The following is a 19,887-nucleotide window of genomic DNA, read 5'->3' as shown; positions in this document are numbered from 1 at the left end:
CTCCTATGTCATATGGTCTTTATCATCAGTCTTTTCTCTTTTTAACCACTTTCTCTTTCCATCCTGCTGCCTGTAGTGAACTGTGGACATCCACACCAAAGTCTCTCTGTTTCTCCTCTCAATGTCCTCCCATTTCAATTTATTCCACTGTCTCACTTTGGTTCCCAAAATCACTCCTTCACTAGTTTCCAATGGACACCTTTCTACCCAAATGACCTGATCATCTTTGGAGTACCAGGGTAGTGTAGTGGTTAGCACAACACTTCGCAGTACAGGTGACCTGGGTTCAATTCCTGTCATTGTCTAAGTCAAAAATAAATCTTTGCCTCACCCCACCCCCATCAATTGCAAGGCCAATTTTTGTATGAACTGCAAACTCTGTACATCTAGGTCTTAAACATTCATCCATGTTACAAAATGAAGGAACTGGGTTCTGAACTCGTAGCGTTCCACGGCCTTCCAGTTGCAAAATCACTGATAACTCACTACCCTTTGCTTCCTGCCATTAAACACCTTTTACAGGCATGCTGCTATCTCCCACGTAGTTTTTGGCCAGTTGTACCGCAGAACTAGGTTAGCTGTATTATTAGTCACGTGTGCATCTAAACGTGTCATTTTGTGTCAATGAGCAACACAGTCGGAATTGTTCTGGGAGCAGCCTGTAAGTGCTTCCGGTACCAACATAGCAGACTCACAACTCACTAACCCTAACCCATACACCTTTGGGATGTGGGAGAAACCGGAACACACAGCCACGGGGAGAACATACAAACTCCTTGTAGGACGGCAAAGGAATCGAACCCCCAGTCGATGATAACTGACACTGTAAAGCAACTGCGCTAACTGCGACACTACCATGTCTCTCTGTCGAACAATAAAAAATTTCATGAACATGACATCAAAGTCAAGGCCCTTACTGACCCTCCACCTGTTCAAAAATTATATCATTAGTCCAGTCTGGCCTTCCTTTAATAAATTCATGCAGACTACCCCTGGTTAATCTGTGCCTTTCTAAACCAAGGCTTTGACTGTCCATGAAGGATGTTTCTAATAATTTGCCCACTTCTGAAGTTAAAACGAACTGCCCAGTAATTATAAACACAAGAGATTCTGCAGATGCTGGAAATCCAGAGCAATGCACTCAAAACGCTGGAGGAACTCAGCAGGTCATGGAGCATCCATAGAGGGCAACATACACAAAATGCTGGAGGAACTCAGCAGGTCAGGCGGCATCTATGGAGAAGATGTTTCAGGATAGGAAGGGAAGCGGGAAGAAGCCAGAACGAGAAGGTGGGGTGAGCTGAAGGAGTTCAAGATGGCAGGCAATAGTTCAGAGAGCAGCAGAGACCACAGAGCAGTGAGAGAGGGTCTCACTAAGCTCCGGTCAAAGGGAAGATTAATTGTTTGGTTTATCTTTTACTTTTACACAACAATACAGTACTACTTCAGAAGTCCTCCAGTCGCTCTCCTCCAGCCAGTGATGATTGGAAAGCCTCTGCATTTTCTCCCCTTGTATCTATAACAACCTCTCATACATTTCATTCATCTCTCCCTCCCAGCCTTCATCACCATGGCACGATGGCATAGTGGTTAGCGTAATGCTATTACCATGCAGCGACCCAGGTTCAACTCCACCACTGTCTGTAGAGATCGTACATCCTCTGCATGACCGTGTGGATTTCCTGGGGCAGCGTAAACTCGTTGGGCCGGAAGGGCCTGTTACCACGTTGAACTTAGAACACGACAGCACAAGCCATCCTGGCCCAACAAGACCATGCCACCCAATTACACCTATATGACCAATTAACCTACTAACCCATACAGGCCCTTTGGCCCATGTGTTGTACCTCTAAATACAAAAAATGGACAAATTGGATGTAACAATCTTAGTACTGTTTGATCTCTGTTTAATTTCTGATCCTTGGGTTTCTTCCTGGAATCAAGAATGATGAGTAGTCTCAATTCAAAAATTTCAGTTTATTCTAGAATACAAATATTCAAATGCTAAGCAAACTAAGTAAAGAGCTAAGAGACAATGCTAAGAGGGAAAAGACAAAGGAATAAAGAAGCCAGGATGTCACTTCTGAAAAATTCATCTCTTTTATAAATAAGATAAAGAAATTCCTTAGATAGAAATTAATTAGTTAACAGGCTACATAATTGAAACTATTACATCATGTGGGTAATGCTCTAGTACTTAGCCAATGAAAAATAATAAAGGTGATAAGCTTTAGTTGAGCTGCTATACTACCTTCTGCCAGTGAGTGTGAAAAATATGTTAGTTAAAAAGTACAAATCTTATTAAAAAATTATGAAAAAAACAGTGGTTTCCTACAATACTATAATGCATTAATGAATCTATTAACATAGGTATGTAAACAAACTATGCAAGACAGTTTTTCACTGCACCTTGGTATGTGCGAGAATAATATGCGACCAATATATTTACCAACTAAATGCTCAGTAGTTGGGATGTAAAACTCTATTCCCGATCCATGGAGGTTCTGGGATGAGGGATTGTTGCGATAAGGCCATTCCAGAATTTGATTGTCTCAATTGAACAACACTGCGGCAGGTCCAACAAATAAACGGGTATCAAGTAGCTGTTGGGGCGGTTTCCAGGCTGGTACTGAGTGTTCACGTGGGAAAATCACACCTCTGACAGGCTGGTTTGTTGGGCCAAGCCTGAAACTCACAGTGCTCTTTTCCTGCAGGGGTGGAAGATGATGTGAGCGCAGCCACAGAAAAACTTCTGGATGAGAAAGAAAATGGAACAGAGTTGTTTGACACAGGTGAGTGCACAGCCTCAACGTCAACGTGGTGAGAATACGCTGGCTGGGGGAAATCGGAAGAATGGGTCAGCCAGTCCTTTCTGGTAGCACCAGGCATGTCTGTACACCCTGACACCCAGAACTCATTGGTTCATTGACTGCCTGGGATTGTGCGCAGAAAAAGTGCAAGTCCGAGTTCTCTTGCTGGTAAGAAGAGAGGGTTCCGGTAAAGTGTCAATCTGCAACTGTAATTTGAACTTTAATAACCCCAAGGTTGTCCAGTATCTCGGGGCTTCAAATAGAGTCAGAGTCATGAGTTGAGTTAAGCCCATTATCCTTTATGGGGCATAGTCCACTGACAGCAGCTCACCAGAATCCTCTGTCCCAGGCCAATATTTCAAGTTATCCCAGGTGCAGCCCATCTCCTCCTTCCTCTCCCAGGGATGCGGTCTTTGGAACTTCTGTTGGTGTTTCTGTAGCCTCTGGGCTTTTATGGGATGGGTTGCTAGCCCCATACACAACCTACCTCCTTTTGCAGTTGGAGCTGGGACCATCCATGGCAGAGTTATCACAGTCATTCAACATGGTAATAAGCCCTTTTGCCCAACTCATCTATGCCAACCAAGAAGACCAAATCCCATTTACTTGTGCTTGTCATATATCTCTCTAAACCTTTCCTATCCATGTACCTGTCCAAATATCTTTTAAATGTTGTTAATCTACCTATCTCAACCACTTCCTCTGGCAGTTTGTTCCAAATATGGACCACACCCTACCTCTTGATCCCCAATCCTGGAAAAAAGATTGTATGAGTTTACCCTATTGATGCCCTTCATTATGTTATACATCTCCAGGAGGTCACCCATCAGTCTCCTGTGCTCCAAGATATAAAATCTTAGCCTGCCCAGTCTCTCATCTTAGCAATGTCCTTATAAATCTTTTCTGCACTCTTTACAGTTTAGTGGTATCTTTCCTTTAGTAGGTTAACCAAAACCAAGCATAACTCGCCCAATGACTTATACAACTGCAACATCATTGCATCTTAACTCCTAGACTCAATGCCTTGACTGAAGGTCAGCATGCTTCAAGCCTTCTTCACCACTCTATCTACACGTGACTCGAATTTTCAGGAAACAGAAGGTCCACCCCTCTGTTCTACTCTGGTTTCACTTCCCAACACCTTACACTGATCTGAATTAAACTCTATTTGCCATTTCTTGGCCCACTTTTGCAGCTGATCAATTTAAGATAGCCTTTTTCACTGTCAGTGATGCCTAGTGTTATCAGTTCCATAAATCTAACGCAGGACTGGACCAGCAACTCAATAGCTCTAAACCGGTGTCACTTCTCCCAACCTCTCCCACCACAGCATGTACTGGTGGGCTTTCTCCCACATGTACTAGGTTGCCTCCTATTGATCATTTCAACCTCACATTGTGGGAGCAAGCTCCACAATCCAACCTGTCTGTGGCCAAAAATATTCAGCAATCGAATGAAAGGAAAGAGTCACTTTCAATGACTCTTTACAGCTGATGTTCTCAGTATTTTTTTATCATTCTTACCATTTGTCTTCTTTTGGTTGTTTTCGAGTCATAGAGCATTTCAGCACAGAAATTGCCCCATTGTCCCATCTAGACAATGCTGAACTGCCTAGACCCTTTGACCCACAACTCAACCCTCCATAACTCTCACTGTATGTTAGTCCTTGGTCAGACATAACTTTTCATAAATTCTATTTTATTCCTTTATGTTCCTGTAAATGCCTGCAAGAAAACTAATCTCAAGGTGTATGGTGACATATACATAGTTCGATAATAAATCTTACTTAGACGTTCACGCTGCTTGACGCACGGAGTTCCTCCTGTGCTTCATGTGTTATCTCTATTTTCCCCATTTCTGACGGGCCTAAAATATTAACACTGTTTCTCTCTCCAAGGATGCTGACTGGTCTTTGCTTCATCCAATGTTGTGTTTTTATTCAATTGACTTTCGTCCCCACAGAGGTGGACAGCTGCGAGAAGTGGTTGAACTGCAAGAGCGAGTTCCTGAAGAAGTATCTGACAAAGGCGCTGACTGACCTGCCCAGCTGCCCCTGCACCTACCCCACCGAGGCCGTGTACAGCATCGTCAGCGTCCGCGAAGATGGCAAGGGCAGGTTCTACCGCTGGCGCGACGCCAGCGGCCCAAAGGAGCGCCTCGACATCTACAAGCCCACCTCCAAGTTCTGCATCCGCTCCATGCTCTCCTTCGACAGCGCCACCCTGGCCGCTCAGCACTGTTGCTACGACGACCAGATGCGGCTGATAACCCGGGGGAAGGGCGCGGGGGCCCCCAACCTGATCAGCACGGAGTTCTCGCCCGAGCTGCACTACAAGGTGGACGTGCTGCCGTGGATTCTGTGCAAAGGGGACTGGAGCCGTTATAATGCGGTGCGCCCGCCCAATAACGGCCTGAACTGTTCGGAAAACCCCTTGGAAGATGACTTTATGGCTCAGCTCAAGGAAGCAAAAGAGTATTGAGAAAAATAATTTCAAAAATGGATGTTTTTCACTGATGACAAACCACCTCACATCTGGTAATATCAGTCAGTTTTTACCTGGCAGCCATCAGTATTGATTAGAAACAGTACCGGGATGGTGCTAACATTAAAAAAATATATATATTTGCATATAACTGTGTTCATCCAAAGAAAGGGATCATTTCTACAACAAGGTGTTGACCACAAGAGGATAAACTGAGATATTGTCACAGATGTGACTTCCCTGTGTTTTATTCACAGCCTTTGTGTGGTATAGCGGGAAGTTCCATGGTTGTTTCACACTCAGCAACATTGTCGGGATCCCATAGTCGGATTTCCTCGCCCATTTTCCCAGCAGCTCCGAGACCTGAACGGTGCCCATCTCATCTGCGCTGAGATCCCATCATCCTTGGCTTTCCCGGACCTACTTCACACCAGACTTCTGGAGGAATAATCTGCGGGATCTTCGGCATCGCTCAAAACCCACGACTCTCCCCTTGCATCGGCGCAGGATTTAAAGTGAATCTCACTGGAGGGTGGATGGTTGAGGACGAGGGATGTGCCTCAATGGGGGAGTATCTTGAGGGAGCCCATTATTACACAATAGCTCTGTAAACATCCGTCAATGTCAGCTGAAATTCCTACATTACAGCTGCCACTACAGCTTTGGAAGTATTTCACTGAATGTAACTTGCTTTGGGACATTTGACATGGTGACAGATCCATCTTGGTTTCGATGCTGCAGCTGCCTTTTGCCGTAATGGCTGCTTGCTCACTCAGACTAGTCAGCATGGTCGCCCTTTCAAAGCGGATTTCACTATCTATAATTCTCATAATTGTGCAACCAAGCCTGAGGAACAACAGGCCCATGTCCATAAACCTCCGCACACAATTGCCATTTACCTCTGGTTAATTTACCTCAGTTCAGCAAACAGTCTAACTCAGCCAAGCCAGGGCCAAAAGTCAAAGGAAAATCTGACTTCCAGAATTTCAACTTGTTTTTCTGTTTATGCCCAGTTTCCAGGGAACAAATCAAGGGAGTAACTGCTCCTTTTTCTGGCCTCTTGAGTATCCATGAATCTAATTGTTCCTTTGGCTTTCATTCAGTAGCTCAGCTGGTAGAGCAGAGGACTGTAGAACAAACATAATCATCCTTACTTAGGTCGCTGGTTGGAGTATTGTGTTCAGTTCTGGTCACCTCCTTGTAGGAAGGATGTGGGACCATTGGACAGGGTAGAATTTAAAGCTTAAGAAAATCCCTGCTGAATGAATGCTGGGGATCAGGACCATTATAGGAAGGATGTGGAAGCTTTAGAGAGGGCGCAGAGGAGATTTACCAGGATGCCGCCTGGATTAGGGAGCATGTCTAATGAGGAAAGCCCTAGCTCACTTCACTAACCATAACTCGTATGTCTTTGGAATGTGGGAGGAAACCAGAGCACCCAGAGGAAACCCGCATGGTCCCGGGGAGAACATACAAACTCCTTACAGACAACTGCAGGAAGTGAACCCAGGTCACTGTCGTGGTAGTAGTGTTATAGTAACCGCTACGCTACCACACCGCCCACAGTCTCAGTTCTACTTCCCCTGTGCCGCTCTCTCTGGCCATCCATCAGTGTATCAGTGACAGATCTGAATGTTCTAAAGTGCGAACAGCCACCATTCTCCTGGTAGAAGAGCCCCACGCATTCACAGCCCTCAAATCTCAGCCCTCAGACCCTGACCCTCCTGCCTCCCTGTGTCGACCCTCCCAGCACCTGTAAGGACTTTATTCATTCCATACATTCCTAACATGTAAGTATATTTCGGAATGCATCGGTCCAAAGTAAAGGAGGTTTTGTTTTATATCTAAATTCAAAGGGGACGCACTAGCGTAGTGGCTAGTGCAACGCTTTACAGCACCGGTTTGATTGCTTCCGCTGCCTGTAAGGAGTTTGTACGTTCACCCCGGCTGCTCCAGTTTCCTCCCACATTTTAACACACACGGGCCAGGGTTAGTGAGTTGTGGGCATGCTATGTTGGTGCCAGAAGTACACACATTCCTCAATGATTTGATTTGACACAAGACAACGTATTTCACTGCATGCTTTGGTGTACAAATGACAAATGAAGCTGATTTTTATAGTTTGTATAAATGTGAACTGTGGTGAGCACAAAATGAGACATGGAATGTAAATCTGGAAATTACAGTTCGCTTGATGGTCCTTACTGTGTCAGAGGGCCATTGCTCAGGCTCCACTCTAGGTGGCTGTGTGTGATCCAGGCTGTACAGAGGGAGTGCTGAGCTATTCGAGGAGTTGCCTCTTGGATAATTGGCCCACCTCCCCATCACTGAATCCCTACCTGCACCCACAACCAACCTTCAACATGCAAGAGCTGGCAGATTGTCTGGCAGTCCTTCCGTTAAAAAGAGTCATAGAGAGTTGTACAGCAGAGAATCAGGTCCCACAGCCCACCACACCCGTACTGCTGAACTAGCCCCATTCACCCCATTAGGTATGTAGTCTCTATGCCTTGGTAAGTCAGGTGCTTGTCTCACTCCTTCTTCAATATTATGAGGGCACCTTCCTCCAACACCAACTCAGGCAGAGCGTACTGGATCTCTGTGTGGAACATATCACCTAGCAGATCCTTTCTAAGGCTCCCGTAAGAGATTGTGCAGATACTGGAAACCTTGAGCGGCAGACACAAAATGGAGGAACTCAGCAGTCTGAGGCAGCATCAGTGGAGGGGAATAAACAGTCAGTATTTCAGGTTGATTATTCAACATAGATGATGCCTGACCACCTGAGTTCCTCCATCATTTTGTGAGTTGCTCACCTTATACCTTTTTAGTTTCGACAGACGATTCTAGTTACCCAATATAATCCCCTTGATAATTTTGAAAACTACACAGCCTATCTAATCGATCAGAAACAGGTCAAGGACAGAGTAACAAGCTTGGTTGGTTCCCCATTAACCACACACACCCTCTATCATTTACAGCATCATCTCCCAGAAACCTGGCCTCTTGCAACTGGAAGGTTAAAGACAGAAAGCCCAAGGAATATCACTAGCCACAGGTTCCTGGTTCCATGGTCATCACTGGGACAAAGTCCTGGATCTCCTCACTTAACACCGTGAAGGTGCCTTCACTATAATGTGGGCAATGGCTCACCATCACTCTGTCAAGAATGGATATTAAATTATATTCCATGACACGAGATTCTGCAGATGCTAGAAATCCTGGGCAAAAACAAACAAACAAACACACACACACTCGCACTCTGCTGGGGACTGGAGGCACTCAGCAAGTTGGCAGTATCTATGGAGGAGAATAGACATTTGACATTTATGGCCAGGACCTTTCATCAGGACCGGAAAGAAAAGGGGCAGAAGGCAGAATCCTGGGTCGAGAGTTTCTTGTGTTTAAATGCCTTGGTGTTGGATATTCATCTTCATGTAAATCTCTTCATTGTGGTGTTCTGGCACCGTATCCTTGGTAGAATTGTCCAGAGCATGAGAAACACCTCAAGACCATGTTGCCAATCCCTTCAGAAAGACCTTTGTACCAAGATTCAACATTTCAAATCTCTTGAGTCCATGTGACTCTGCCCAAGGTGCTGGAAGAATTTGTAAGGGTATCTTCCAAAATCTTCCTTGCATGTAACACTTACAATGTTACTAGAGTTCTATCAGTGCTTGAGCGACTGGAAGTTGTTCCAAGGAGGCCACGTGGATTTGAAGGTAGGTGAGGTAATTCCAACTGATGTAGGTCATCATTTTCCAATGTTCACACCAAATGCCCACCAAAACTACTGTGATGGCATCAGTACATCTGACCACCCTGTTGTTGTAAGGGGTCTAACAGGATGGGGGGAGGAGAGAGGGTCATACCTTCAGAGCATTCAGAAAGGTCTGGGCTAATTTTTTAAAAGATTACTGCTATTTGTCACACGTACATCGATGCATATAGTGAAATGTGTCACTTGTGTTAACAACCAACGCAGTCCAGCGATGTGCTGAGGAGAGCCCACAAATGTTGCTATGCCTCTAGTGCCAACATAGTATACCCAGTAGAACAGGACCAACCCATGCCCTGTTGTGGCTCCAGAAACGGGAGATGGGACCTGAGAGCATTCATCATTTACAAATCATTAGCAGAAGTCAAACACCCTTCCTCCAGCATTTCCTTCCGCATCCACTGCCATAAACTCTGGTGTTGTATTAAATGAATGTGATCAAAGCGTCACAGGAGCCGGTGTTGTACGTATATCTTAAACATCGTCCATCACTCTCAGCTGCTGGCATTTTGTCACACAGAACAGGATGTAACATTGCCTCTGCATTGGAGGCGTTATAACTGGATTTGACTTCCAGTTATTGCAAGGTCGATTTGACAAAGGACTGGAAGAAATTACTGTTTAAAGAATTCAGCAACACCACTTGTGAAGGTTTAACTTGAATACCTCCATGAGACTCAGCCCTGGCTTCCTGTTATCTTTGAATGTTTAAGTTTTGTGTGTTTTAATGATTTGTTCCCTGAGCTTCGGTGCTGTTGTATTGTTGAAGAGGTGGCAGGAGAAAGGTGGGAGGGTGGAACCGAAGTGGGTGAACCCCAGGCCTACCTCAGGTCCCTGATCTGAATAGGCTGTGGAACATCGTGTGGAATTGTAAAGAGCACTTCCTTCCATTGGTGAAGGCCTTCTGTGCCCTGTTGGTTCAGTTATACGCAGGGCAATATTTGGGTTCACTTCATAGGCAACAAGGATCTCACTGGACCACTCTAGAGTCTGTTGGTCTGTTCATCTGTCTGTCTGTTTCACCCCCCCCCCCTTCTATCACCCTTTCTTCCCTCTTTCTGTCTCTCTAGCTCTTTCCCTCTCTTTGTCTCTCTCTCTCTCTCTCTCTCTCTGTCCTCTCTCTCCTCTTCCCTCTTCTTCCTCTCTATATCTGTCTCTCCCACTCTTGCTCTCCCTCTCTATCCCTCTCTCTCCAATGTCTTTGTGATCTCTTGGGCTGTCTGACTGATACAGTCACTGGGACTTTGCTCACTGAGAATCCTTGAATGGACATGAAGTGAACATCTTTGCTGATCCTGCACCTAACATTTCTACCACTTCCTTAGGTTGACTTCATTGTAAAGGCTAGGGCACCCTGTTCACTACTATCAGTGTCAACCAGATGAGAAAAGGGATGAATCAGTAGTGATTTCCTGCTCTGGTGACCCCCTTCCCTGCAATGAGGACAGTTGAAAGGATGGCAATCCATTCAGCCAAAATGCATCACATCACACACAAATGCATTGACTTGTGATGGAGCGATAGCAGAACGCTTTATGTATCCGAAGGACCTTATGTACATTGACACAGGTCCACCACACCTTGGGAACAAAGTTCAGGAGCTAAACTAAGAAGTTTAGCTCGTCTAACATTTTGGAGTAAGATACAGATCCTTACTCCAAATCTGAGGCACTTTACTGAGATTTTTCCATTATATTTTCTTGTCACATTTCAAAATGAGATCCCACTGTTCTCAAGAAGATTACCTGCAAACAAGTTGCTGCAGATTATTTCTCTATATAAAGGAATCTTGTGCATAATGTAAGAACTTAATAGCTTACTGTAATTGTGAGTTTCTTGTACAGTATTTATTGTCTGTGTTTAATGCTTAAGAAATAAGACTTAATTGTTTTACATGATTGAAGGTGCACTACTGTGAGACAATGTGTTTCTAAGGGACTTATGTTCAATGTGAAAAGAAAGCATCATTTATCATCTATTTTGTCTTTCAATAAAATCATTAACTGGCAAATGTATATATTTTTTGCTTATCTCAGTTTAAGTTTTAGTTATGATAATGAAATAATAACTAGGCAGATGGTGAAATTCTGAAGTAAAATTTGATCCCTCAAAGTTGCTGCACAAGTTGATAGGATTGTTAAGAAGGTGCATGGTGTGTTGACCTTCATTAATTGGGACTGAGTTCAAGAGCTCTATAAAACTCTGGTTAGACCACGCTTGGAATATTGTGTTCAGTTCTGGTCACCTTATTATAGGAAGGAGGTGGAAGCTTTAGAGAGGGTGCAGAGGAGATTTACCAGGATACTGCCTGGATTAGAGAACATATCTCATGAGGATAGATTGAGTGAGTAAGGGCTTTCCTCTTTAGCACAAAGGAGGCTGAGGGGTAACTTGATAGAGATATACAAGATGAGAAGGAACATAGAGTAAGAATATAGCCAGAGACTTTTACCCAGAAATGGCCAATACATGAGGGCATAATTTTAAGGTGATTGGAGGAAAGTATAGGAAGGATGTCGGGGGTAAGTTTTTACACAGAGTGGTAGGTGTGTGGAATGCATTGCTAGGGGGCAGATGGGGGTGGTGGAGGCAGATACATTTGGGACAATTAAGAGACTCATTGATAAGCATATGGATGATAGAACAATGGAGGGCTATCTGGGAGGAAGTTTTACATTGATCTGAGAGTTGTGAACAGGTCAACCCTGTGTCATGGGCTGAAGGGTCTATACTGTTCTACGTTCAGTGTTCTAAAAACAGAAAATGCTGGAAAAAACTCGGGGAGTCAAGCAGCAGCTCTGGAAAGAGAAACATTTCCAGTCTGTCAAAGATGGGAAAGAGAGTTGCAAGCTAGTTTTCAAAAAGAGAAAAGAGGAGGGAATGGAGTGTAGCCCAAAGGGAGTGTCAGTATGTCCTAATCAGGGCATTTACTCACATATTAAGCCTCCTGGAGTATGTAATAACAAACTTGTGCGATTTGCCCAGCAGACGTGACTATTAATGGGTGACCATTTTCCACAGATGTGGACATGGAATTCAGGAGGCAGATTGTGAGGTCAGGAGTCCATCTCATCATACGACGGGAACACAGAATGGTCTCTTACAGCAGGGTAGAAGCTGCCCTTCAGCCTGCCACTACTTGCTTTCAGGCTTTTGTACCTTGTGCCTGGTGGGAGGGGGAGAGAAGAGCGAATATTTGGTGTGGGTGAGGTCACTTGGAATATTGTGAATAGTTTTGGGCCCCGTATCTAAGAAAGGATGTGCTGACATTGGAGATGGTTCAAAGGAGGTTCACAAAAGTAATTCCAAATTGAAAGGCATGTCATATGAGGAGCATTTGATGGCTCTGGGTCTGGACTTACTGGAATTTAGAAGAATGAGGTTCTGATTGAAACCTATTGAATGTTGAAAGGCCTCAATAGAGTGGATATGGAGAGAATGTTTCCTATGGTGGGGGAGTCTAAGACCAGAGGATACAGCCCTCGATCAGCCAAATGTCCTAAACCTTCTCCTGTATCTTACGGTATTTAATTATGTTGGCTGCTTTACTGAGGCAGTGAGAACTGCAGTAAGTCAGAAAATGCTACACAGGATGCCTCTAATTTTCAAATTACACCCAACAGTTCCTGAATGAATGGTGTATTAGGAGCTGAAGATGGTGTGTTCTATTAGACAGATGGTGGAGTTCACTAGGAGCTTGGATCCATATCTGCAGCCATTGCCTTGCAACCTGAGTTAACCCCAATGAAGTGATGGGCCCTCCAGCACCGGAGGATGTTACCACATCATGTCACTTCAGATAATCCAGTTAATGAGATACTAATGAATAAAAATAGCCCAAGTCCTGCAGTCATCTCAAAAGCCAACCGTGAACCCTGAGAGGATCCTAGTACTGCAACATAGAACCCTACAGCATGGTACAGGCCTTTCATCCCAAGAGGTTGTCCAAAACTTTTAACCCTGGATCGATCTGAACCTTCCCTCCCACATAGCCCTCCATTTTTTCTTCATTCATGTGCCTGTCTGGGAGTCTCTTAAATCTCCCTAATGCACCTGCCTCTACCATGACCCCTGGTAGTCTGTTCCACACACTTAGTATATTTTCTGTGTAAAAAAAAAACTACCCCTGACCTTCCCCCAAATCTCTTTAAAATTATGCCCTCTTGTTCTAGTAATTGCCGCCCTGGGAAAAAGGTGCTGTCTCTGCAATATGAATCTCTACCACTGCTTCTGTTCATCTTATACACCTTTGTCAAGTCCCCTCCCACTACCTATTAAATGCTCCCAATGGCGTACATCTCAAACAGCCTCTGAAAACCAAGTCTAGCTCCTGGCCTTCACACGTGGCTTAATTACCAAGCCCGGTGGAACCATTTCTACTGACAGGAGAAGAGTGGCAAAAGCAGGTCACTGGTGCCTTAGAACCAGTCACCTCGGGCAGATGGGGCCTGTCAGCCGTGGTTGGCAGCTCACCTAGGAGAAGGAAAACTCTGATCTCAAACCTCTGCTGCTTTGCCACTATACCCACTCATGGGGAAGTCTTCGGGAGTAAACCCCGAGGAACAATCTAGAGCTGGAGTCCTTAAGACAGTCCTGTGTTGAGTCCTATACACTGACTGACAACTCCCACAGCGCCGTTAGCGCTAAACGGTATCGGTCTCTGCTACTCCTGGATTCATCAACTGTGTGAAGAGGGGGAACCTGTGGCATGGGCAACAATTCGCTCTCCATATTGCACTGTCCTGGCATGCGTACTGGCTTTCATATCACACAGACAGTTAGGACGTAACACGCATGGTCAACCCCAACCAATAGAGGGTCTCTCATCCTGCTTACCTCCAAAGAAAAAAAGCCCTGGTTCACTCAACCTTTCTCATAAGACATGATCTCTGTAATCCAGGCAGCATCCTGGTAAATCACGTCTGCACCCTCTCTAAAGCTTCCACTTCCTTCCTATAATGGTCCCGATCCCCAATCTTCATTCAGCTGAGATTTTCCTAGTAATTTAATTTGTTTTTAATGACTGCTTTTGGCAATTTGGTAGCTGGCTTGTTTTGGTCACATGTACCAAGATACAACAATAAGCTTGTTTTGTTTGTGATCCTTCCAATCAAATCATTCCATATATTAATACATTGAGGTGGTACAAAGGGTAACAAACCGGAAGACAGATTCTAGTGTTACAGTTATAAAGTGCATTGATGGCCAACAATGAAAGTGCAAGGGCCACAGAGCGGCAGATTGAGAAATGAAGAGGTCCATTCAAGGTCTTATAACAGTGGGATAGAAAGTGTCCTTCAGCCTATCAGTGCGAGCTTACAAGCATTTTGTGTCATTGAAACGGGAGAAAAGAGATTGACCCACGTGCGAAGGGACATTGATTATGTTGGCTGCTCTACCAAGGCAGTGGAAAATAGGAGCAGTTTAAGCGCCTCAGTGTAGGGATCACTAATGATGACTGGTTGAAGGAAGGTGCATGCTCTTGCTAATCCCTGTCAATGCCTCTCAGTACCTGATCCAGGGATCTCTCAGCACACACAACTCACAAAATGGTAGATGGACTCACCAAGTCAAGCAGCATCCATGGAGGGGAATAAAAAGTCAAAGTTTCCAGCCGAGACCCTTCTTCAGGACTGGAAAGGAAGAGGCAAAAGGCAGAATAAGAAAGTGGGGGTGGAGGGGATGGTGTACAAGCTGGCAGGTGATAGGTGAGACCAGGTGAGGGGAAAGGTGGTAGGTGGGAGAGGGAGAGATGAAGTAGGAAGCTGGCAGATGATAGGTGAAAGAGGTAAAGGGTTGAACAAGAAGGAATCTGATAGGAGAGGACTATGGAAGAAAGGGAAGAAGGAGGGAAACCACAGGGAAGTGATGGGCAGGTGAAGAGAAGAGAAGGGGTGAAAGAGGAACCAGAATTGGGAATGAAAAAATAGAGAAGGGGGAGAGGGAAGAAATTACCAGAAGTTAGAGAAATCAGGTTAGAGAATTCCTTTAAGTTTGTATCTTCTACCCAATAGGGGGAAAGAGGAGATGAGAAGGGATGAAAGGGGAACCAGAAAGGTGAATGGAAAAAAAAGAAGAGTGATGAGGGAGAAATTACCAGAAGCTGGAGAAATCAATGTTCGTGCCATCAGGTTGGAGGCTACCCAGACAGAATATAAGGTGTTGCTCCTCCAACCTGAGTGTGGCCTCACAGAGTCAATAGAGGAGGCCGGGGACAGACATATCAGAATGGGAATGGGAAGTCGAATTGGAATGGGTGACCACAGTCCTTCCTCAGCTCCCTACTCCCGCTGACCCTCCAGTCTTCCTTTCCCAACTTCAGCTGGTCTTCCATGGCCATATCCCTAACCTGCCAATTGCTCAGGCTGGGTCTGCCTGGTGTACCCTCTCAGAGTCAGATGTATCTATCACGCATGCATCGAAGTGAAAAGCGCTGTTTGCATTAACAACCAACACACCCAAGCACGCACATTCCAGCACCAGCACAGTAGGCCCACACTGCTTGACAGAACAACACCGGGCACAACAAAGCAGATCGCAAGAAGCAACAAAACAACAACTAAAAAAGCCCCTTTCCTCGATTCCACTCACACACACAGGCAGTCTTCCTACACCTAGACAGGACTCCAGGCCTCTGGCCTTCAGCCATTGGGCCAGTCATCATTCACAGACACATTAGCCAAACTGAAGGAAAGGCACCACAGGCAAGGAGTTACACAGATAGACAAACCTGCATTCCTGAGTGCTGTAGGATATGACTCAGCAGGACGGTTTAGTCATACAGCATGGATAAGGCCCTTTGGCCCAGTTGGCCCATTCAAACCAAGATACCAGCTAAACAGATGCTGGGGGATCTCAGCAGGTCAGGCAGCATCTATGAAATAAATAAACAGTTGGCGTTTCAGGACAAAACCAATCACCATGACGGGAAAGGAAGGGGGAGGATGCCAGAATAAGAAGGTTGGGGGAGGGAAAGGAGGATAGAGCCAGGTAGGTGGATAAAATAGGTCAGAGAGGAAGGAATCTGATAGGAGAGAGGAGTGGCTATAGGAGAAAGGGAAAGAGGAGGGAACCTGGGGGATGGGGTGATAGGCAGGTGAGAAAAGGTAGGAGGCCAGAGTAGGGAATAGAAGAGGAGAGGGGGAGGAAAGGTTTTTTTTTACCAGAAGGAGAAATCAATATTTATGCCATCAGGTTGAATGCTACTCTGACAGAATATAAGGTGTTGCTCCCCCACCCTGAGGGGTGGCCCCTTCGTGGCGCGAGTTTGAACGGTAATGGGAATCACAATAGAAATTTTTGGCCACCAGGAAGTTCTGTTTTTGGCGCATGGAGCAGAGGAGCTCGACGAAGCAGTCCCCCAAATTATGATGGCTCGTACCAGTATAGAGGGGGCTGCATCGGGAGCACCAGGTACAATGGACGACCCCAGCAGGTTCGCAGGCAAAGTGTTGCCTAATTTGTCCCATTTTAGTCCACATGCCTCTATATCTCCTCTATCCAAAATCAAGTTTATTTTCATAAGCACAAGTTTGTGCAAGTGTAATGAAAAACATCTGCACTGGCCTCACAGGCACATAGCATCAAATAAGCAGGACTGCTGAGAAAGAAACAAACAATTTTACAAGAAAGAACACAATTAGAACAAATAAAAACAAATTCCATTTTAGTGCAAGGTGGAACATAAAATGTTTATGAGCCTTGTGGTGTCTGTGCTTTCAGGCTTTTGTATCTGCTTTTGAGTCCTGATGAAGGTGATGCACCATCAATAACTCTCGGAGACGTGAGGCGAGATATCGGCTTTTATTGGCCGGAAGAAAGAACAAGCAGCAAATGACCACCACACTACATCCTGGAGACTGAGGCTGGGGCTGTGTCTCCAATTGCCTTTATACCGGGGTCCGTGGGAGGAGCCACAGGAGCAGTCAGCGGGGGGGCGTGTCCAGACAGGTATATGTAGTTCACCACAGAAGGGTTTCGGTTTCCACGGATGCTGCTCGACCTGCTGAGTTCCTCCAGCGTGTTGTCGTGTTGCTCTGACTCCAGCATCTGCAGTGTACTTTGTGTTTTGTATCTTCTGCAAGGTACAGAAAGAGGAAGAGGAGAGAATGTCTGGGCTGGGTGGGGTCTTTGCTTATGCTGGCTGCTTTACTGAGTGGAAAGGGTAGACAGAGTCCAGAGAGGGGAGGCTGGTTCCTGTGATGTTCCTTGCAGCCTCGGGCAGAGCAGTTGCCACACCAGAACGACATGCATCCAGATCGAATCCTTTCTGTGGTGCATCTGTCAGCACCGGTGAGGGTGGAAGGGACATGACAAATTTCCTTAGCAACGCATACAAAATGTTGGATGAAATTCAGCAAACCAAGAAGCATCTACGGAGGGGAGTTAACGCTCGAAGTTTCTAGCCAAGACCCGTATCAGGACTGGAAAGGAAGGGGGGTGGGGTAAGAGAGGTGCTGATGTTTCCTTAGCCATTGCGTTGATATGGTTGGAGCAAATCAAGTGCCCACAGGGCAGAAAATCATAAATGCAAGAGATTCTGCAGACACTGAACATTCAGAGCAACGCAGACAGAGTGCTGGAGGAACACAGCAGGTCAGGCAGCATCTATGGAGGGGTATAAACAGTCAATGTTTCAGGCCAAGACCCTTCACCTGGGCTGTATGATGCTGCTGTTTATTCCTCACCACAGATTCTGCCTGAACTGCTGAGTTCCTCCAGCATTTTGTGCGTGTTTCCACGGGTCAGAAGGTGCCTGCATCCTCACGGCAGCCGGCAAATTCACCCAACTGCTCTCCCAAATGCTCATCTATATGCTGGAAAGGGGAAGAAGAGAGAATACAGAAGATAGGCTGAATAAGTCGAGTGTTCATTTGGGGAGGACCTGATTATTGAGCCACATACTGTACTCACCAGATGTAACAGAGGGCCCCTCTTTATTTTGGCAAAGAGCAAATAACACAGTAGGTATTGGATGAGTCATTGTTCTAAGCACTCTGAGCAAGAATGGAGGTACACTATGGTGGGCTGTGTGTATACAAAGGAGGACTGGATGTGGGATGGCATTCCAGCCCTGTGCCCTTTCCTGCCGCTGGGGTCATTCACCAGCTGGAGAAAGGAAAACCAAACTAATTTCAACAATCTGCTCCAGCTTGGCCTTCGGTGTAACACTCCCGTTAATAGTGGGTGGGGGGGGGGGGGTGGAACAGAACAAGTGATATTTCCTCCAATCAGTATTGCGGGAATTGTAAATCCAGAATTGCCAGTTTTTCAGCAAATAGTGGACAAAATGAGGCCATAAAGGGAAAGAGCTTCTCTTTAGCCTTTCCACACTCTGGCTCAGTCAGCCACCTAATTCCTCAGGGGAAGCCCTGTTCAGAACTTCTCCACAAGCTCCACCTTACAGCATCGTTCAAACAGTTTCCAGTTTAGTGTAGATAACACATTTCATTGTACACTCAGTGGCCACTTTATTAGGACAGGAGTGGAACCCAGCGTGGTCTTCTGCTGCTGTAGCCCGTCCACTTCAAAGTTCAACATCCAGTGCATTTAGAGATGCTCTTCTGCACAACACTGCTGTATCACACGGCTGTTTGAGTTATTCACACAAAATGCTGGAGGAACTCAGTGGAGAAGAATAAACTGTCGATGTTTTGGGCCAAGACTCTTTATCAGACCTGGAAAGGAAGGGGAAAGATGCCAGGGTGAAAATGTGGGGAGAGGGGAGGGAGGACAAGCCGGGAGGTGATAGGTGAAGCCAGGCAGGTGGGGGAGTAAGAAGCCAGGAGGTGATAGGTGAAACCAGGCGGGTGGGGGAGTAAGAAGCTGGGAGGTGATAGGTGGAGCCAGGCGGGTGGGGGAGTAAGAAGCTGGGAGGTGATAGGTGAAGCCAGGCGGGTGGGGGAGTAAGAAGCCGGGAGGTGATAGGTGAAACCAGGCGGGTGGGGGAGTAAGAAGCCGGGAGGTGATAGGTGAAACCAGGCGGGTGGGGGAGTAAGAAGCCGGGAGGTGATAGGTGGAGCCAGGCGGGTGGGGGAGTAAGAAGCCGGGAGGTGATAGGTGGAGCCAGGTGGGTGGGGGAGTAAGAAGCCGGGAGGTGATAGGTGAAACCAGGTGGGTGGGGGAGTAAGAAGCCGGGAGGTGATAGGTGGAGCCAGGTGGGTGGGGGAGTAAGAAGCCGGGAGGTGATAGGTGGAGCCAGGTGGGTGGGGGAGTAAGAAGCCGGGAGGTGATAGGTGAAACCAGGTGGGTGGGGGAGTAAGAAGCCGGGAGGTGATAGGTGGAGCCAGGTGGGTGGGGGAGTAAGAAGCCGGGAGGTGATAGGTGAAACCAGGTGGGTGGGGGAGTAAGAAGCCGGGAGGTGATAGGTGAAACCAGACGGGTGGGGGGAGTAAGAAGCCGGGAGGTGATAGGTGGAGCCAGGTGGGTGGGGGAGTAAGAAGCCGGGAGGTGATAGGTGGAGCCAGGTGGGTGGGGGAGTAAGAAGCCGGGAGGTGATAGGTGAAACCAGGTGGGTGGGGGAGTAAGAAGCCGGGAGGTGATAGGTGGAGCCAGGTGGGTGGGGGAGTAAGAAGCCGGGAGGTGATAGGTGAAACCAGGTGGGTGGGGGAGTAAGAAGCCGGGAGGTGATAGGTGGAGCCAGGTGGGTGGGGGAGTAAGAAGCCGGGAGGTGATAGGTGGAAAAGGCAAAGGGCTGGAGAAGAAGAAATTTAATAGGAGGGGAGACTGGATCATGGGAGAAAGTGAAGGAGGAAGGGCTGTAGCTTCCCTTCAGCTTGCACCAGTCTGACCCCTCTCCTCTGACTTCCCTCCTCAA

General features: G+C 46.4%; 1 protein-coding gene across 2 annotated transcripts in view; it reads left to right on the top strand.

Moving 5' to 3' along the window:
- Window positions 1-11,082, top strand: part of LOC140724761 (isthmin-like) — a 54,780-nt gene extending 43,698 nt beyond the window's left edge. For both annotated transcript variants that reach the window (XM_073039297.1, XM_073039298.1), the window contains exons 6-7: window positions 2,715-2,792; window positions 4,773-11,082. In XM_073039297.1, the coding sequence (XP_072895398.1) occupies window positions 2,715-2,792; window positions 4,773-5,290 (596 nt within the window). In that variant the 3' untranslated portion in view covers window positions 5,291-11,082. The remainder of the gene's footprint in view (window positions 1-2,714; window positions 2,793-4,772) is intronic.
- The last annotated feature ends 8,805 nt before the right edge of the window (window positions 11,083-19,887 follow it).

Source organism: Hemitrygon akajei, chromosome 3 (genome assembly GCF_048418815.1).
Source record: "Hemitrygon akajei chromosome 3, sHemAka1.3, whole genome shotgun sequence".
In the NCBI taxonomy this organism is placed as follows: domain Eukaryota; kingdom Metazoa; phylum Chordata; class Chondrichthyes; order Myliobatiformes; family Dasyatidae; genus Hemitrygon; species Hemitrygon akajei.
The sequence above is the reverse complement of the archived record's forward strand: the minus strand, read 5'-3'. Positions and strand labels throughout refer to the sequence as shown.